Here is a 15,557-nt window from a genome sequence, read left to right as displayed (position 1 = left end):
CGAGGTCTCTGAAGAAGATGAACTCTTCTTCGTCTGCCCCATGTGTCTTGGAGTAGAACGAGAAATGATGATGGTATCGACATCGTTTATATAATTTCAGTCATCGAGTGAAGGATTTTACAGCTGTACATGATAAATTTGCATTAAAAAAAAACAGAATTGAGCTTTAAAATTATTATTTCTTTTTACAGAAGCTTTATCAATTTTGTTACTAATAACAACATTAATGATGTCCGATAATGCTGTTTTTTTTTTTTAGAATTTAAAAACATTTTTATCAATAATAGATGTGGGACAATTCCACACCCTATGGAAATTCCTCGTCATAAAGTGTTAATTTAATTTTTATTTTAGTCTATAGAGCGTATTTGTAATGCCAGATTTAAAGCTAGCAATAATTTGATTATTAGCATTATATAAAAAATGTTTTTATAATTTCAGTAATTTTCATAATCAGCCCAAAACATCTGCTTAAGAATAAGAGCAGCTCAAGACGTGGAGGTTTTGAAAACGGTTATAGAAAAAGACCATAGTTGTTAAAATGGCATTTCCTTCTTCCAGTGATGAAAAGTAGCTATTCCCATACACACCTTCAGAGTTTTCTGCACATTTTCAATTTTGTTATAAAATTTTAATTTATTGCTGCAGAGTGTGGAATTGCCCCACCTTTCTTATTTTCGCAATAAAAAGAAACATCTAAAAGCTGTTTTTGATTTGAGATTTGTCTATGTATTCTTTTACCATCATATAAATATATTCGTGTACAAGTATACACCTTTCAAAGTTATGAAGTAGTTATAATACATGTTTTTTAATAAATACAAATACAAGTAGAGTGTGGAATAGACCCGGACCACCCTACTTAGTGTAAATCTATTTGAAGGAGCTTTATGTGCACCTCTATTAGACTAGTATAAGAAGGGCAGTAAGTCACGGAGCGAATGTGAACTTTTGCCTATCTTTCAGTTTCAAACTAAAGCTCATGTAGATTTTAACAATATTTTTCTACGCAACAGTGTGTGTTAGTTGTTGTAAAACAATCACTCTTAAAACAGACCTGTCTTTTTTTTTACAAAATCACTATCAAGATGAATGAAAACATATTATTTAAAAGAAAAATATGTTGTTTTATTCTGGTCGGATTTTGGGCCCCATAAGCGACCGGCAACCCTCTCCCCCCCCCCCCCCCATAGTTCAATATTCTTAAAGCGTTTCTTATCTAAATTAATGATTTGTATATATCTGTGTGTGTTTGTAAGAGTATGTGTGTCTGTGTGTATTTCTGTGTGTCTGTCTTTGAAAACGATACATTGAGTACCATTACAGCTAGTTTGCCAAAATTTCATATACTAGTATTTTATCAAATTCGCATTTCGGTATCAATTTTTCAGCGATTTCCGGGAAGTGTAACTTTTTTTTCAAAAGCCTATAACTTTACCTCTGTTTCAGTTAAATAGACGAGATTTCAAATGTATATAGAAAATGTCTAAAACAAACACTGCACAATTGAGGTTTAGCGGCCAAAAGTAGGAAACGGGTTACGATTATAGATGTATGGTCTAACTTTAGTCTGTATGATCGACAAAATCGAGCAGCGTTTGGCACCTCCAAGATTACGGGATCCGGCATCATAGTAGCTCACCTTCAGTTTAAACTTTAACATAAACTCCAAAAACTACCGACTCCGCTTACCTCTACACAGCCTTATATATTACTCTATCACAATCTAACAATAAATCTTTTAAAATGCCGATGTTTATTTTTATATTTTGCTGATTAAAATGTTATTAAAAGGTTAACCCAAAACAAATCCTACATCATTTCCAAGCCTTCTTCAAAGCTAAATTGTAGGTTTAAATTAATTATTGATTGTTGACATAAGTCCTAGGTAGATCAAAATTCTTACCGTGTAAGTGTAAGGAGGATAGTACGTTCTGTACCTCGCGTAAAGTGTCCTGTCTTTACCAAAAAATACAAAGAGCTGGGTAACGGTTGCAACATTTTCTGGAACACCAGCACGTGTCGCGTCACATGTCACATTAAACGATTCTCCGTACTCAGTCACATTTGGATTCAGTATTGATTGAGCGCTACCTTATAGGAAAACATGAATGTTAAGTTTACTTTGCAAAGGCATCCAAAGCTGATATTCAATAGCTCATAAAGAATGGAGGTGTTTTATCACTATGATGCATCGTGTTATATCGAGTAATTAATAATCATTACGTTGATTTCCTTTATTCTTTTTGCAGCTTCAATTTCGTTATGATGCATGTTCTATGAGCATAAATGGGCGTGAATGACTGTTGAAACGGACGTGTATTAAACGAATTAAAATGTTTCGAGAGATAATGACGTGGAAGGTAGAAAGAACGTTGTTTCCATAGAAACAAAGCTAGTGAGTTCGGCTACTCTATTGATGTGAGAGGTAATATGTGTCCTGCCATTGACTAGTCCACTCAAAAACTAGTCTGATGCTAGTAATGGTTTGAATAAAGACTGGAGTAGAAAGAAATAAGTATCCTGTCAAGTATATTCACGCTGTGTGTGACCAAGCGATAACCTATGAGAAGGGATATTACTAGTGGAACGCTCACAGTGGTTGACAATGACAATGGTATGGAAAGGTGAAGCCCTCTCACAGCGACCCTAAACAATTTCTTACCTGTAATCAGCTAGGTATAAAATTTGGCAGACGCTTATGAGGCTTAATTACTAGTAAAAGATTTTAATGAAACATAATTAAATATATTAGTTGTAAAACAGAGAGATACTTTTTAGGGATAAATTGTAGCTAATTTGATACAATTGATATGTTGTACGTTATAAAAGTGTTGATGTGAGTCTGGGGTGTTTTTGTGAAGAAGGGGTGCAGATAGGTAAGCGTTGACATGGTAAATGTGTTTTAGTTGGTGTAGCGCAGCTAATGCATTAAACACAAGCTGCATAACCGTGGTATTTTTACGATGTAATTATTTTAAAATAGAAGGGCCTATACCTTGAACATTGTTAAGTTTCAAAATATAGGGTTAGAAAGTTTCAACATAATTTTCTCATATTAAGTGGTCGTGTTGTTGTCGGAGTAGTTAGCTATATAAGCTGAGTTACACCACAGCGGTACATGAAGTAACATTATATTGTCAATACTATACAATTCAAATCAAGAATTTCTAACAAGTTGTCTTACAACGTACTAAAATGTATTCATGTCTCTCTCACTCTTTCTCTCTTTATATTTCTTTCTTTCTCTCTCTCTCTCTCTCTCTCTCTGTCTCTCTCTGTCTCTCTCTCTCTCATAACCGTACTTTAAATACAGTATACATATTTAAATTTCTAAGTACTTACTTATGTGTATTTCCCAAATGAAAAAACAATACCCCAATATTTGCAATAACATGATTTGAGATTGAAACTGTTGCTATCTGTACCAGTTGAAACTGTAATGATACCTTAACTACCCTATGTAGGCAGATCACTTAGACATGGCGTCGTGTGCATTATATTACTGGTTGTGGCCGTCAGGCGCCACTGCACATGCATACTTCATACTTTACGTAAGTGTACCTGGCATATTGCCGGCCTTAATGCTGTTGAATAGGGCTAGAATGGTTGAGCCACAGTACTTACATTACAGATGGTCTCTTAAGTCAAATTACAGATGGTCTCTTAAGTCAAATTACAGATGGTCTCTTAAGTCAAATTACAGATGGTCTCTTAAGTCAAATTACAGATGGTCTCTTAAGTCAAATTACAGATGGTCTCTTAAGTCAAATTACAGATGGTCTCTTAAGTCAAATTACAGATGGTCTCTTAAGTCAAATTACAGATGGTCTCTTAAGTCAAATTACAGATGGTCTCTTGGGTCAAATTACAGATGGTCTCTTAAGTCAAATTACAGATGGTCTCTTAAGTCAAATTACAGATGGTCTCTTAAGTCAAATTACAGATGGTCTCTTAAGTCAAATTACAGATGGTCTCTTAAGTCAAATTACAGATGGTCTCTTAAGTCAAATTACAGATGGTCTCTTAAGTCAAATTACAGATGGTCTCTTGGGTCAAATTACAGATGGTCTCTTAAGTCAAATTACAGATGGTCTCTTAAGTCAAATTACAGATGGTCTCTTAAGTCAAATTACAGATGGTCTCTTAAGTCAAATTACAGATGGTCTCTTAAGTCAAATTACAGATGGTCTCTTAAGTCAAATTACAGATGGTCTCTTAAGTCAAATTACAGATGGTCTCTTAAGTCAAATTACAGATGGTCTCTTAAGTCAAATTACAGATGGTCTCTTGGGTCAAATTACAGATGGTCTCTTAAGTCAAATTACAGATGGTCTCTTAAGTCAAATTACAGATGGTCTCTTAAGTCAAATTACAGATGGTCTCTTAAGTCAAATTACAGATGGTCTCTTAAGTCAAATTACAGATGGTCTCAGATCCCAAAGTTGAGTCATTGATACCCAACTATCAATTTCCTTGGTCAGAGTACCAAAATTTACCTAATCTAAGAACGTATAGGATAGATTTGAAGTAATAGTGTTGTTTATGTTTGGAGACACACCTAGAAAAATATTACGCCTCAACATTATGTATAATACTGTAATGTTCTTATAGAGGACCTAACTCATTCTAAACCAGTAATATTTATAGTCATGTTCTGCTATAGCGAAAGTAGAAAATGTGTCCGTGGCTTAAGACTACATTTCGAACATTTTTTTTCCTTTGACTTCAGCTAATGCTACATTCCGAGTAATAAATATGCCGCCGTTCCTCAACCGTTTGTATAAGCGACGTTGGACTTTCTATAATTAAATGGTTAAAAACGGGTGTGTGGATTGTAAACATTGCTTTTATGTTATAAGTTAATACATACACTCCTAAACAATTGATCTAATTAAGAATTTTTCACTAAAATTACATATTATGCTCTTTATTTCATAGTTATAAAAAAATCGGCAGCAAAATCAGAAATGGAATTACATAAAATAGATTAACTCTTTTTTGTGGTTATAAAAATCTGGCTTAAAAATAAACGTGTTATACGATTGGGAAACTTGTTTCATGAGTGTTTTTTAAGTTGAAATATGTACATATGATTAATATCCAGTTAGTGATGTTTCAAAAATGTAAACGACGAAGTTTTCTATAAGAATCAATACAAGGCGGGTTCATTTGTTCACGCTTTAGCAAGCCTACATGCAGAAAAGCCCAGAGATATGACAACTGTCAAAAAAATGTGATACATGACGCCGTTGATCACATTACCTGCACAGACAGACGTTCACATTAACACGGCTGAACGACGGAGATTAAAGAGGCGAGTCTTCACGCATCACGTGCCGTCCAGGTTGAAATGACACAGGAAAACCTCTGCAACTGCACTTGCAAGAGTTTTTTTTTTAATGATAATTTAACTGACATTTGCATTACTAGACCTACTTACATTTTTTTTTTAAGTTGGTATTGGATAGGAAATACGATTGATTTTTTAAAATATCTCAACAACATTCAATATTCAGAGGTAATTGAATTTTTTTTAAAAAGGAGAGAAAAAATGCTACTTTCGTGTATTAAAAAGTTCTCAACCCAATATGATGCCCAAAACGTCTCCCTGGCTAAAACTTACCACAGAAATATAATATTTCAATAATCCTAATGAGGTATTTAGGCAGTACAAAGTATTTCTGACAAAAAATCTGGACAGAATGACATAAGCAACAATACAGATAGGACAGCAGTGGGCTGTGAGAATTTTACTACTTCTTCATCTCCACCTCTAGAACACTCCCCACATCGACGTAGTCTTAACATTCTTTCAAACGTTCGCATAATTGACGAAACTCAGTGCAATCGTGCCCTCAGACAAGAACGATTGCCGTGTGCTGTAAGCTTGATATGCGCATTTTATCACCCACGACTTCACGTTTCGTTGATTTTAATACATGTCTGGGATTAAGTTAGAACTCGGTCAGCTGAAACTAGATCACACAAGAGAGGAAAGATATTTTTAGACAAATAGGGTACTTATCGTTCGAGCACACAACACACACAGTAAGGGGACGCTACATTTAAGGGATATAACAGGGATATGTAATATTATATATATATATATATATATATATATATATATATATATATATATATATATATATATATATATATATGCTTAGCCATCCTAATAGGCTAAAGTATGATATTTAATTTGTGTGTGGCTTTGTATCAAGTGACACTGATTATTAAAGCGACTTTTTTATGTATTCACATTTGAAGTTAGAAAGGAAGAATAAAATAAACGTTAAAACAAAGTTTATTCTGATCATTCAGTCTGTGTATTTCAGTCATTATATTTCCCAAAAACACATGAACCAAATATAAATAATGCTAGTCAAAATATTCCTATCGTGGCAAAAAGACTCCACCTCTACACACCCCCTAGCCCTTAGAACCTCGCCGCCCTCTATACACCATTGTACAAAGACATCAAACCTGTAATGAATATTTAGCTGCATGTTAATTCAGGCATGCACAATCGTGTGTGTGTCATGCTGTGTTAAACAATCTTGTAGAGGCGTGCAGTTAATCAACCATGTAGCCTAGCGTTTACATCGTAAACCTGGTTATACAAAGTAGGCAGTTAGGGCGTATACACCTTGGCAGGTCATACTCTTATTTGAGGCTATCAGTTCATACAAACATTGGCAGGTCATACAATTATTTGAGGCTATCAGTTCATACATTGGCATGTCAAACATTATTTGAGGCTATCAGTTCTTACAAACATTGGCAGGGCATACAATTATTTGAGGCTATCAGTTCATACATTGGCATGTCAAACAATTATTTGAGGTTATCAGTGCATACAAACATTGGCAGGTCAAACATTATTTGAGGCTATCAGTGCATACAAACATTGGCAGGTCATACAATTATTTGAGGCTATCAGTGCATACAAACATTGGCATGTGCTAATAGACTGAAGGCTGTCAGGTCATACAATGGCAGCTAATGACACAATCAACATTTTAGATAGAACTCCAATTTAAACAAAACTAATTTTGTATAGTAGCACCCCACCAGGAAGATAAAATTTTCACCATAGCTTTGCTTCTGTGCGTGATTCTGATAGTCAACTTCGCGACAAGTACCTTTGAAAGCACAACCGAAGTAAATTGATGTTTGTTGACAAGAACAAATCAATTGGGCTAAATATCGAAACAGGTATAGTACTACCAATAACCCAGCTGGTTTGTATATAAGTCATTTAAACAAGCACGCAAACTAACAACACGATAAATATATCTTGAATAAGAGAGGTTGAATGGGCGATATGTCTGGATTTTGCCTGAATCGAAAGTGTCTAATCTACGGCGATTGTCTAAAAACTATGAAGTATGATGTGGCTAAAATCAGATGAAATCAGTCTTTTAAATCTCATTTAAATCTTTGCGGAATTTCAGACACCCATAGGTTTTCATAACCGCCAGTAAATCTCTGAAATCGGCCGTACACTTCTCACACCCTATCTGCATCCAACCGTAGCAAAACGTCGGATAGTAAAGCAGATGCGTAGCGACCCTTCCCGGCGCCCGGGGACAAACTTTCAATTTGGCGCCCCCCTCGAGAGCAAACTTTCGATTTGCACCCCCCCCCCCCCCCCTCAAACTTTCGACCTCCCCTCAAACTATTTATAATGCAAAAATGAAGCTAAAATGACATTTTAATTTGTCTTTACAACCCATTTTGGCGCCCCCTAAGGTCGGCGCCCGGAGACATATGTACCCCCCTGCCCCCCTATCGCTACGCCTCTGTAGTAAAGCAGGTACAGTTGACAGTAAGCCATTAAAGGTTAACATGACACAAGTTATAAGAAGTCCAAGGTTCTTGCCATTTAGGCACTGATCAGTTATAAGAGAAACTAGTCAGGGAGTTTTCAGCGCCGTGTGCTGTTTTCAGTGTTAATCAAGCTAGCTGTTTTGCCTTGTCAATAAAATCCCAATCGAAATCAGTCATAATAAAATTAATCTTCTTAAAAATGTAATCACTCAAGAAGAACTTGTTTACATGCGTTTTTTCTCTTATATGGGGGAACGGCGGTTAATGGGAAATGACTTCTGTGTAACATTACGACTGGGTATTGTATGTATTACATAAAAACGTATGTACGATAGTATTTTTGGTCAGTGGCGTCGCTAGGTTGTGTGTCACCCGGCCCCGCCATCGCTACGCCTCTATGCTTAGCTATGTATTTAAAATGTATTAATGTTATCAAACTTACATATCGCCATAACAATTACTTTAAAATTTCGATTTTTCGCACATCAGATAACCTGTTTCAAATAATTTATATAACAACTATTTTTTTTAATGTTCATTTCTTCTGTTTTCACTACGTCATTTTGTTTATGTCATGAGTGCGAATTATGTTCGGTAGCAGGTCTGTCGACTGTTACTGTTCGGTAGCAGGTCTGAGGGTTGTTAAATCTGCTACTATTGTAAGAACGTGTAGAAGCTGATTAAAGTATATCATTCACTTACGTTTTAGCATTTTAGAATATTTAAAAAAAAATCAATCTTTCTTTTCATCGAGATCGAAAACGAATTGCGGCAATAATCAATATCTAGATATATATACTAATTTTAGAATTTTTGTTGCGTCTAGAAACTTGTTTGGAAAAAAAAGATAAGACCTGTGTTTGCTATACACAGAGCGTGTGTGTACAGTTGTATAGTAGGAGACTCTAGGGCTAGATCTGTATCACTCGGACCAACAGAACATAGTGAAATTGTAGATCTGTATCAAAATAAAAATTCTTATTTATGATTTGATGTTACTAATAATTGTGTTAAATAGCGACTGTGCATGTGTCAACTATTAACTCAAGTGTATACTATTAAAGATGCCTGTATTGTGTTAAGAATCAAAGAATAAGTAAAGTTCATAGCCTCTGTAGAATAGGCCTACTGCAGATCGAATTATAATTCTAATATTTAATCAGACTCTGTGAGGCCTTTAGTCAATATTTACTAATAACCAGAAGATCACCTAGTCATAATTTTTTCAAATTATTTTGTAATGGATCACCCAACACCGAAACAAATCAAATTTCTCAACCAAAAGCTTCAGGTTTTACAGAAGGAAAAATGTCTGTTGCTGGGGAAAATCGAAGATTATGTTAAACAGGTAAGTCTAGTTTATTTTTTATTTTTTGGGTCATGATTTTCTTAGTTTAACTTACAAACATTACACACAAAATATAAAAAAATGATGAATTCATTCTACCATCATACAGGGGGTTTTGCTATAGCTATTTAGCTAGTTACATATTACATAGTATCAGTGGCGTAGGCAGGGGGGGTTAGGGGGGGTCATAACCCCCCCCCCCCCCCCATAGACCCCTCAGTATATATATATATATATATATATATATATATATATATATATATATATATTATATATATATAAACTTTGAGGGGGGGGGTGCAAATTGAAAGTTTGAGGGGGGTGTGCAAATCGAAAGTTTGAGGGGGGGGGTGCAAATCGAAAGTTTGTCCCCGGGTAAAAATTGGAACCCCCCCCCCCCCCCCTTGAGACGATCCTGGCTACGCCACTGACTTTAAGTACACATCTTCTACACCGATGTTTTGTAGACTACTCTAAATTCTGTGACAAGGATTTTGGAGGAAAATGTAGTTTGATGAAGACAAACACTATACTTATTGTTCTTTACCTGTTTAAAATTCCTTTTTTTAAATCAACAAAAATGTTTTAGTTGTTTTAGTCTATCATAGTAATCATTGTTTTAAATCTTAAATAATTATCTCCAACGATTTTGATATTTCAAAAGTTGCTAATGTAAAAATCAACAGAAAAATATTTACTTTACATTTTAAGTGATTCGGACAATTTATGTCAACTGATTCATCTAGAAATTTAAGGGTAGCTTTTTGATATACATGTGTATATATGCACTTAAGTCTCTAGTCTATATGTATTTATATGCTTATTATATATGTATGTATGTATGTATATATATATATATATATATATATATATATATATATATATATATATATATATATATATATATATGTATGTATGTATGTATGTATGTATGTATGTATGTATGTATGTATGTATGTATGTATGTATGTATGTATGTATGTATGTATGTATGTATGTATGTATGTATGTATGTATGTATGTATGTATGTATGTATGTATGTATGTATGTATCCTATAAGATATTCTTTATGCATGGAAATATGGTGTTAAATACAAAAAGTACACCATCTTAATATATTGGCCTGTTCTCTAGGTTGAACAAGAAACAAGTTTATGGATACAAGGGCACCATCAAAAAGATCTGTCACATATTCGAAGCTTAATTGATACTGCCACATTCAAAATGGTAGACAGTTACGATGTTTTTCCTGTTAAAAAAGGTAACTTTTAACTATTTTTATTTATTTAACTTTACTATCATCAAACACAAACCACATGTTAATTTGACATATTAAATACATTCTTTAAAAAATGTAATAGTGCTTAATGATAAGAATTTTTGGCAAAATATTCTCATTCAGTACAGTAGTCTTATGTATTTACTAACAGTTGTATTGTTCTGTTTAAGGCAATGCTTCAGCACAGTTTATAGCAGAAGATAATATTGTATCACCTGGTGTTCCAAAATCTGACTCAAATCATGAGGCTAAAGGTAAAACGATATTCACATAACTGATGTTTTTTTACCAAATAAAATAAAGTTTTTCAGATGTTTTACTGAATAATTTGAATATATTTCTGAACACAGACACAACTGCAATAACTCCTGAACTAAGAAATCGAATAGAAACTTTTCTTAGCCAACATAATAAGGAAACCATGGAAATATTGTTCGGTTTTGAAAATCAGCTTGAAGAACTTAAAAAAATTGTCGAGAATAATTTTAGATTGATTAAAAAGGAAGGGGAATACAATATAAATATGATTTTGCAAAAGGATGAACAATTTGATACAGAACTAAAGATTCTGAAAGAAAATGTGCTGCCTTTAAATGAGCAAGTGAATTCAATAAATTTGAAAATGGAAACTTTTTCAATGCTAGAAAAAGGAATGCACTGTAATGAAACGATGCTACAGTCTCTTAACTTAGATGTTGGAAAATTGAAAATGGAAGTATCTGAGTTAAAACAAGAATTGTGTAGGGAAAGAGATAGCATTTCAGATCTTGAACAATCTACAGAAAGACAACTATTAAAAACAGACAGTTCATATGCACAATGTGAGAAAAAAGTAGGTAGATTTTATTCACATCTGCTTGCCTTATTTGCAAACTAATTAAATAATGTCTTGTTTTATTTTCTTCTGGTGCTTTAATTGTTTGTGGCTAAATTATATTGATCATTAGATTTTTTTTAAATCCTGGAAGTATCTTTTCTAATATATATATATATATATATATATATATATATATATATATAAAAATATATATATATATATATATATATATATATATATATATATATATATATATATATTTATATATATATATATATATATATATATATATATATATATATATATATATATATTAACAGCATGAGTTTGTATTTTAATTTTTTTTTACAAGCTCAGGGTTGTGAACAGTTTACTTTCCTCTCGTCTTGTGAAGTTGGAACAATCTACAGAGTGTTTTCAATCTGTTTTGGAGAAACGTCAGGAAAATTTAGCTCAGGTCTGCAGAACTTTTTTTCATAACATTAAAAGCTATTTTTTTTTATTAAAAACAAAAAGTTCTCTTTATGCTAGATATATAGTAACTCTTAAAGGCATATTCACATTAAGATTTTGAATGTTGTCCTTCAGATTTGATCTAGTTACACTTTAGGTGTCAAACATTTTTTTAGCTAATGAACAGCCTTATTCTGGTTCTTATTCCACACAGTTTACAACTATGAAGGAAAATCTCTGCAAATTACAATGGAAAACAATCAGTGTAAGTTCTTAATATCTTTCACATATGGTCACTAGAAATTTAAATTGTATAATTCAGACACAGATATGTTCCATTCTTTTAGAGGATTTACTGCAGACTATCTGAGGTGGAAAGTTGGTGGGTCTGTTGTAAAACTGTTTATATTACTGCAATTTGATTTAACAACTTGAAGCATGCTTATAAAATTCAAAATATTTTCAAGCATTTGCAACAGAAGATAAACAGTGAAATTAAATTAAACTGTTTGCTTGGTCTCAACTATGAGAATTTTTATGTCACTATAAATTAGTGTAACACAGATGGCTTTATTTCTCCAGAATTTATTAAGACATTAGTGATTAGCTGGCCTATCAAATTTTAGTATCATCATATGCTAACCTAGTGCTTTTATCTGTCAACAAAATGATATACTATTTAAAAAAATGTACCTACTCATATTTAATTAACAATTTTAAACATATCTTCAGAAATAGTTAGCTATTAGCATATGTAATATTGTGAGTTTTCAATATGGCATTTGCGCTTGTTATGCTTTAGTACGCCTACAGAAAGATTAAAAGCTTCAAATTTTAAAACTATATTAGCATGTTGTTATTTGTCTCTAAATAAATTACAAGAGGACAGAACTTTTTTTTCTGCAATGTTTACAGTTAAACATACAAATTGATGTCATTCTTGCTGGAGAAGATGGAATGGGCAAAACTTCAACAGGGAACTCTATCCTAGGAAGCTCCAAATTTGGTGCATCTAGAAACAAAGCTCGAATCCAAATCTCTGAAGAGTTTAGAACTGCTATTGATGATGTCACACTTAAGGTTACTGATCCACTGCCTGACAATCAAGTAGAGACATTGCTTGGTCTACAAATTAAAAGCAATTATGATCCCCTTTTTAAGGTACTTAAACCTGCTAAATTTCATGCATTTATCTATGTGGTTAAATTTGGTTTAGAAAAATATGATTTTTTATTTGATTTGATCAAACAGAACTATGGTATCAAAATACTTAAGAACCATTGTGTCATTGTGATGTGTGGTGGGGATGAATTTTATAAAGAGAACCCTTCTGCTACATTTGAAAGTTGGTGTGAGAAGCAAACAGGGAGATTTGCAAACATGTACACAGACTGTAACAAAAGAATAGTTTTGTTTGATAATGCAACCAGTAAGAATGAGACAATATTGGAGCAACGCAGTAAATTATTAAAAGCAATTCTCAATCTACCTAGCAAGGGCAACACATTTAATATTAAAGGAGCTCTTTCTGAATGTTCCTTACAATAATGCATTTTTGTGTATTTACTGTAATAAGCTTGCTCTTTAAAATTAAAATAACTACATCATTAGTAGATCAAAGTGAAAACATGCTGGAAATTTTGCTAATTTTATTACTTAATTTCCTATTTTTTGTTAATATGCATGACATTAAAAATAAAAGAAATATTCTTATTAAATAGTTGTCGTAAAAAAATTGTGTTTTATATAAGCCTATTTCTTGAAAATGCAATTATATATTTCATTCTAATCACAGTCAGATTAAGCATATTGTTTTCTATTTTAAATTAGGTAAGTAATTGTAAATATACCTGAATTTAAAAAAAAAAACATTGTTCTTTCATAATCCACGGCCAAAGCTTGTAACATACATATCTAGTCTTTATATGGGCCTACACACAGATGCACAAGCACATGTACACACACGCACCCTCAAGTAGTTATTTATAGGTTAAACCTACACCTTGTACACTCTCACAAATCTATTATAATTCAAACCTAAACTTTTGATTGATGTAATGCTCTTGGGAGCCAATACACTAAAAGTTCCCAAAACTTTGCAACAGTGCAAACCTTTGAAAAGAGCATGACGCCTCCCAAACCCCTGCTCTTGCGTTAGTTGTCCTGGTTTGCCGAGCCAAACATTGATGACCACAGACCATATTATATTAATAGAAAATTATTTAAGGGATATTTCTTTTTCAGTAATTATTTGTCTTGCAAATATACAATACATTCAAAGACAAAACGAGTAACAGCAAAAGTAGAATTACAGTGTAGAAGAACTAATTGTTCAGGCCAACTTTTTTATTGAGTTGTAAAGAGTTGTGTGATATTCATAAGGAGCTAGTGTAACAATTTATTGGCACGAGTTAACCACTAAAAGCTGTCGAAGAGTCCGAGAACAGCACGTTGATTAATCAGAAATTTTACAACAAATTAATTATTTGTAACAGCTAATTTTGTTTAAAGTTACAGTTGGGTCATGCTATAATAATTAATGGTTTTAAAACTACAAAGCCTAGAAAATAACGGTCTAAAAGATTGAACAAGGACCTCCTATTGCAATTGCATAACTTTTAAATTAGTAATTATTTTTGGGAACATAGTAAAATGGTTTTAATTTTAGTTATGCCAGCACAATATAGGTTTTGTAAGGTTACACTCAACTAAATATATTTTCACTTTTCAGTGCATTTTCTCATTGTTTTGATTTATTGATTTGTGAATAAAATAAAAGCATTTTGCCAAACTTTTTTTTAATGTGTAAGATTCATTTAACCCAGTCTAAAAATAATTGTATTTATAAAATCCGCTAAGGGAACTAATTATATTTAAAATTGCAAGTGAACTATTTTATCGATTCACCTCCCTTTGACCGCAAATAATTTAAATTGCAGCTTCGAGAAGTTAATAAAATATATTTTTTTTAAAGTTTTATAAAGAAACTTCAACAAATGTCAATGCTTGGTTAATTTAAGCTTTGTTATTTGTAACGTTCTTCAGTTTTCAGCTAAAGTACATATGCAAAATGTAAAAATAGACTTAAACTACTTTTCTTTTTTTTGTGATTTATAAATAAATAAATCTATTCATTTACTTATTAAATAGTTACTTCAGTGAGTGATTAATTTGTATTTATGTTATTGTTTTTGGGGTGTTGCTAACAAGACACATTGTTAGCAGCGATTTCTTGGAAAGGTCTTCTCCAGAATGGTCTATTAGCTTCTATGACTGCAGTATGGTAGTAATGATGAGTTCCATAATTAAGTGTATCTTTTGTCATTTATAAAAAAAATATATGCTTATTCAAAATCACGTAACAAAAAAATAAAACATGGATGTCATTTTGGATGCACAAATGGATTAATGGGATTTCAAATAATTGAAAAGGTTAACAACTCTTTTGGGTTTTCACGATCTATCAATCTACATTTTCGAACACTGCAAATTTGGACTGTGGCGCAAACTTTCATTTGACATTATTTTTACAAAATTGATACTTTTAAACAATCGTTATTTGTTGCATATTTAGCATCAAGTTCAAGATCATTATTTTTACAAACTTTTTACACACTTTCTTAAAAATATTAACCTAACTAAACAACTACAGATACAGCTTTAATGCGCTTTTGAGAAAAAGACTACATAAAAGATAATTGAAATTGAAAATTTAGAAAGTTAAAGTTAAAAAGTTACAAATTCAACATACTTAACGGTTTTTATTTTTATAAAAGTTTAGTTGTGCGATAATTAACTGTTACTAATAACATTTTAGTAGATACGA

General features: G+C 32.4%; 2 protein-coding genes across 2 annotated transcripts; both read left to right on the top strand.

Moving 5' to 3' along the window:
• The first annotated feature begins 3,605 nt into the window (after positions 1 to 3,605).
• On the top strand, positions 3,606 to 4,449 carry LOC131934596 (uncharacterized). The gene is made up of 2 exons (XM_059290657.1): positions 3,606 to 3,619; positions 3,720 to 4,449. The coding sequence occupies exons 1-2, from the start codon at positions 3,606 to 3,608 to the stop codon at positions 4,447 to 4,449; spliced, it is 744 nt and encodes a 247-aa protein (XP_059146640.1).
• Positions 4,450 to 10,549: 6,100 nt separating this feature from the next.
• Positions 10,550 to 13,369, top strand: LOC131934595 (uncharacterized). Its single transcript, XM_059290656.1, has 6 exons — positions 10,550 to 10,583; positions 10,632 to 10,715; positions 10,812 to 11,293; positions 11,631 to 11,735; positions 11,946 to 11,996; positions 12,647 to 13,369. The coding sequence occupies exons 1-6, from the start codon at positions 10,550 to 10,552 to the stop codon at positions 13,277 to 13,279; spliced, it is 1,389 nt and encodes a 462-aa protein (XP_059146639.1). The 3' UTR covers positions 13,280 to 13,369.
• Positions 13,370 to 15,557: the final 2,188 nt, after the last annotated feature.

The sequence above is a fragment of the Physella acuta genome, unplaced genomic scaffold (genome assembly GCF_028476545.2).
Source record: "Physella acuta isolate Inbredline_101_S28 unplaced genomic scaffold, ASM2847654v3 ptg000113l, whole genome shotgun sequence".
NCBI classification, from domain to species: Eukaryota; Metazoa; Mollusca; class Gastropoda; family Physidae; genus Physella; species Physella acuta.
Note: the sequence above shows the minus strand (reverse complement) of the source record. Positions and strands in the feature narration are given on the sequence as shown.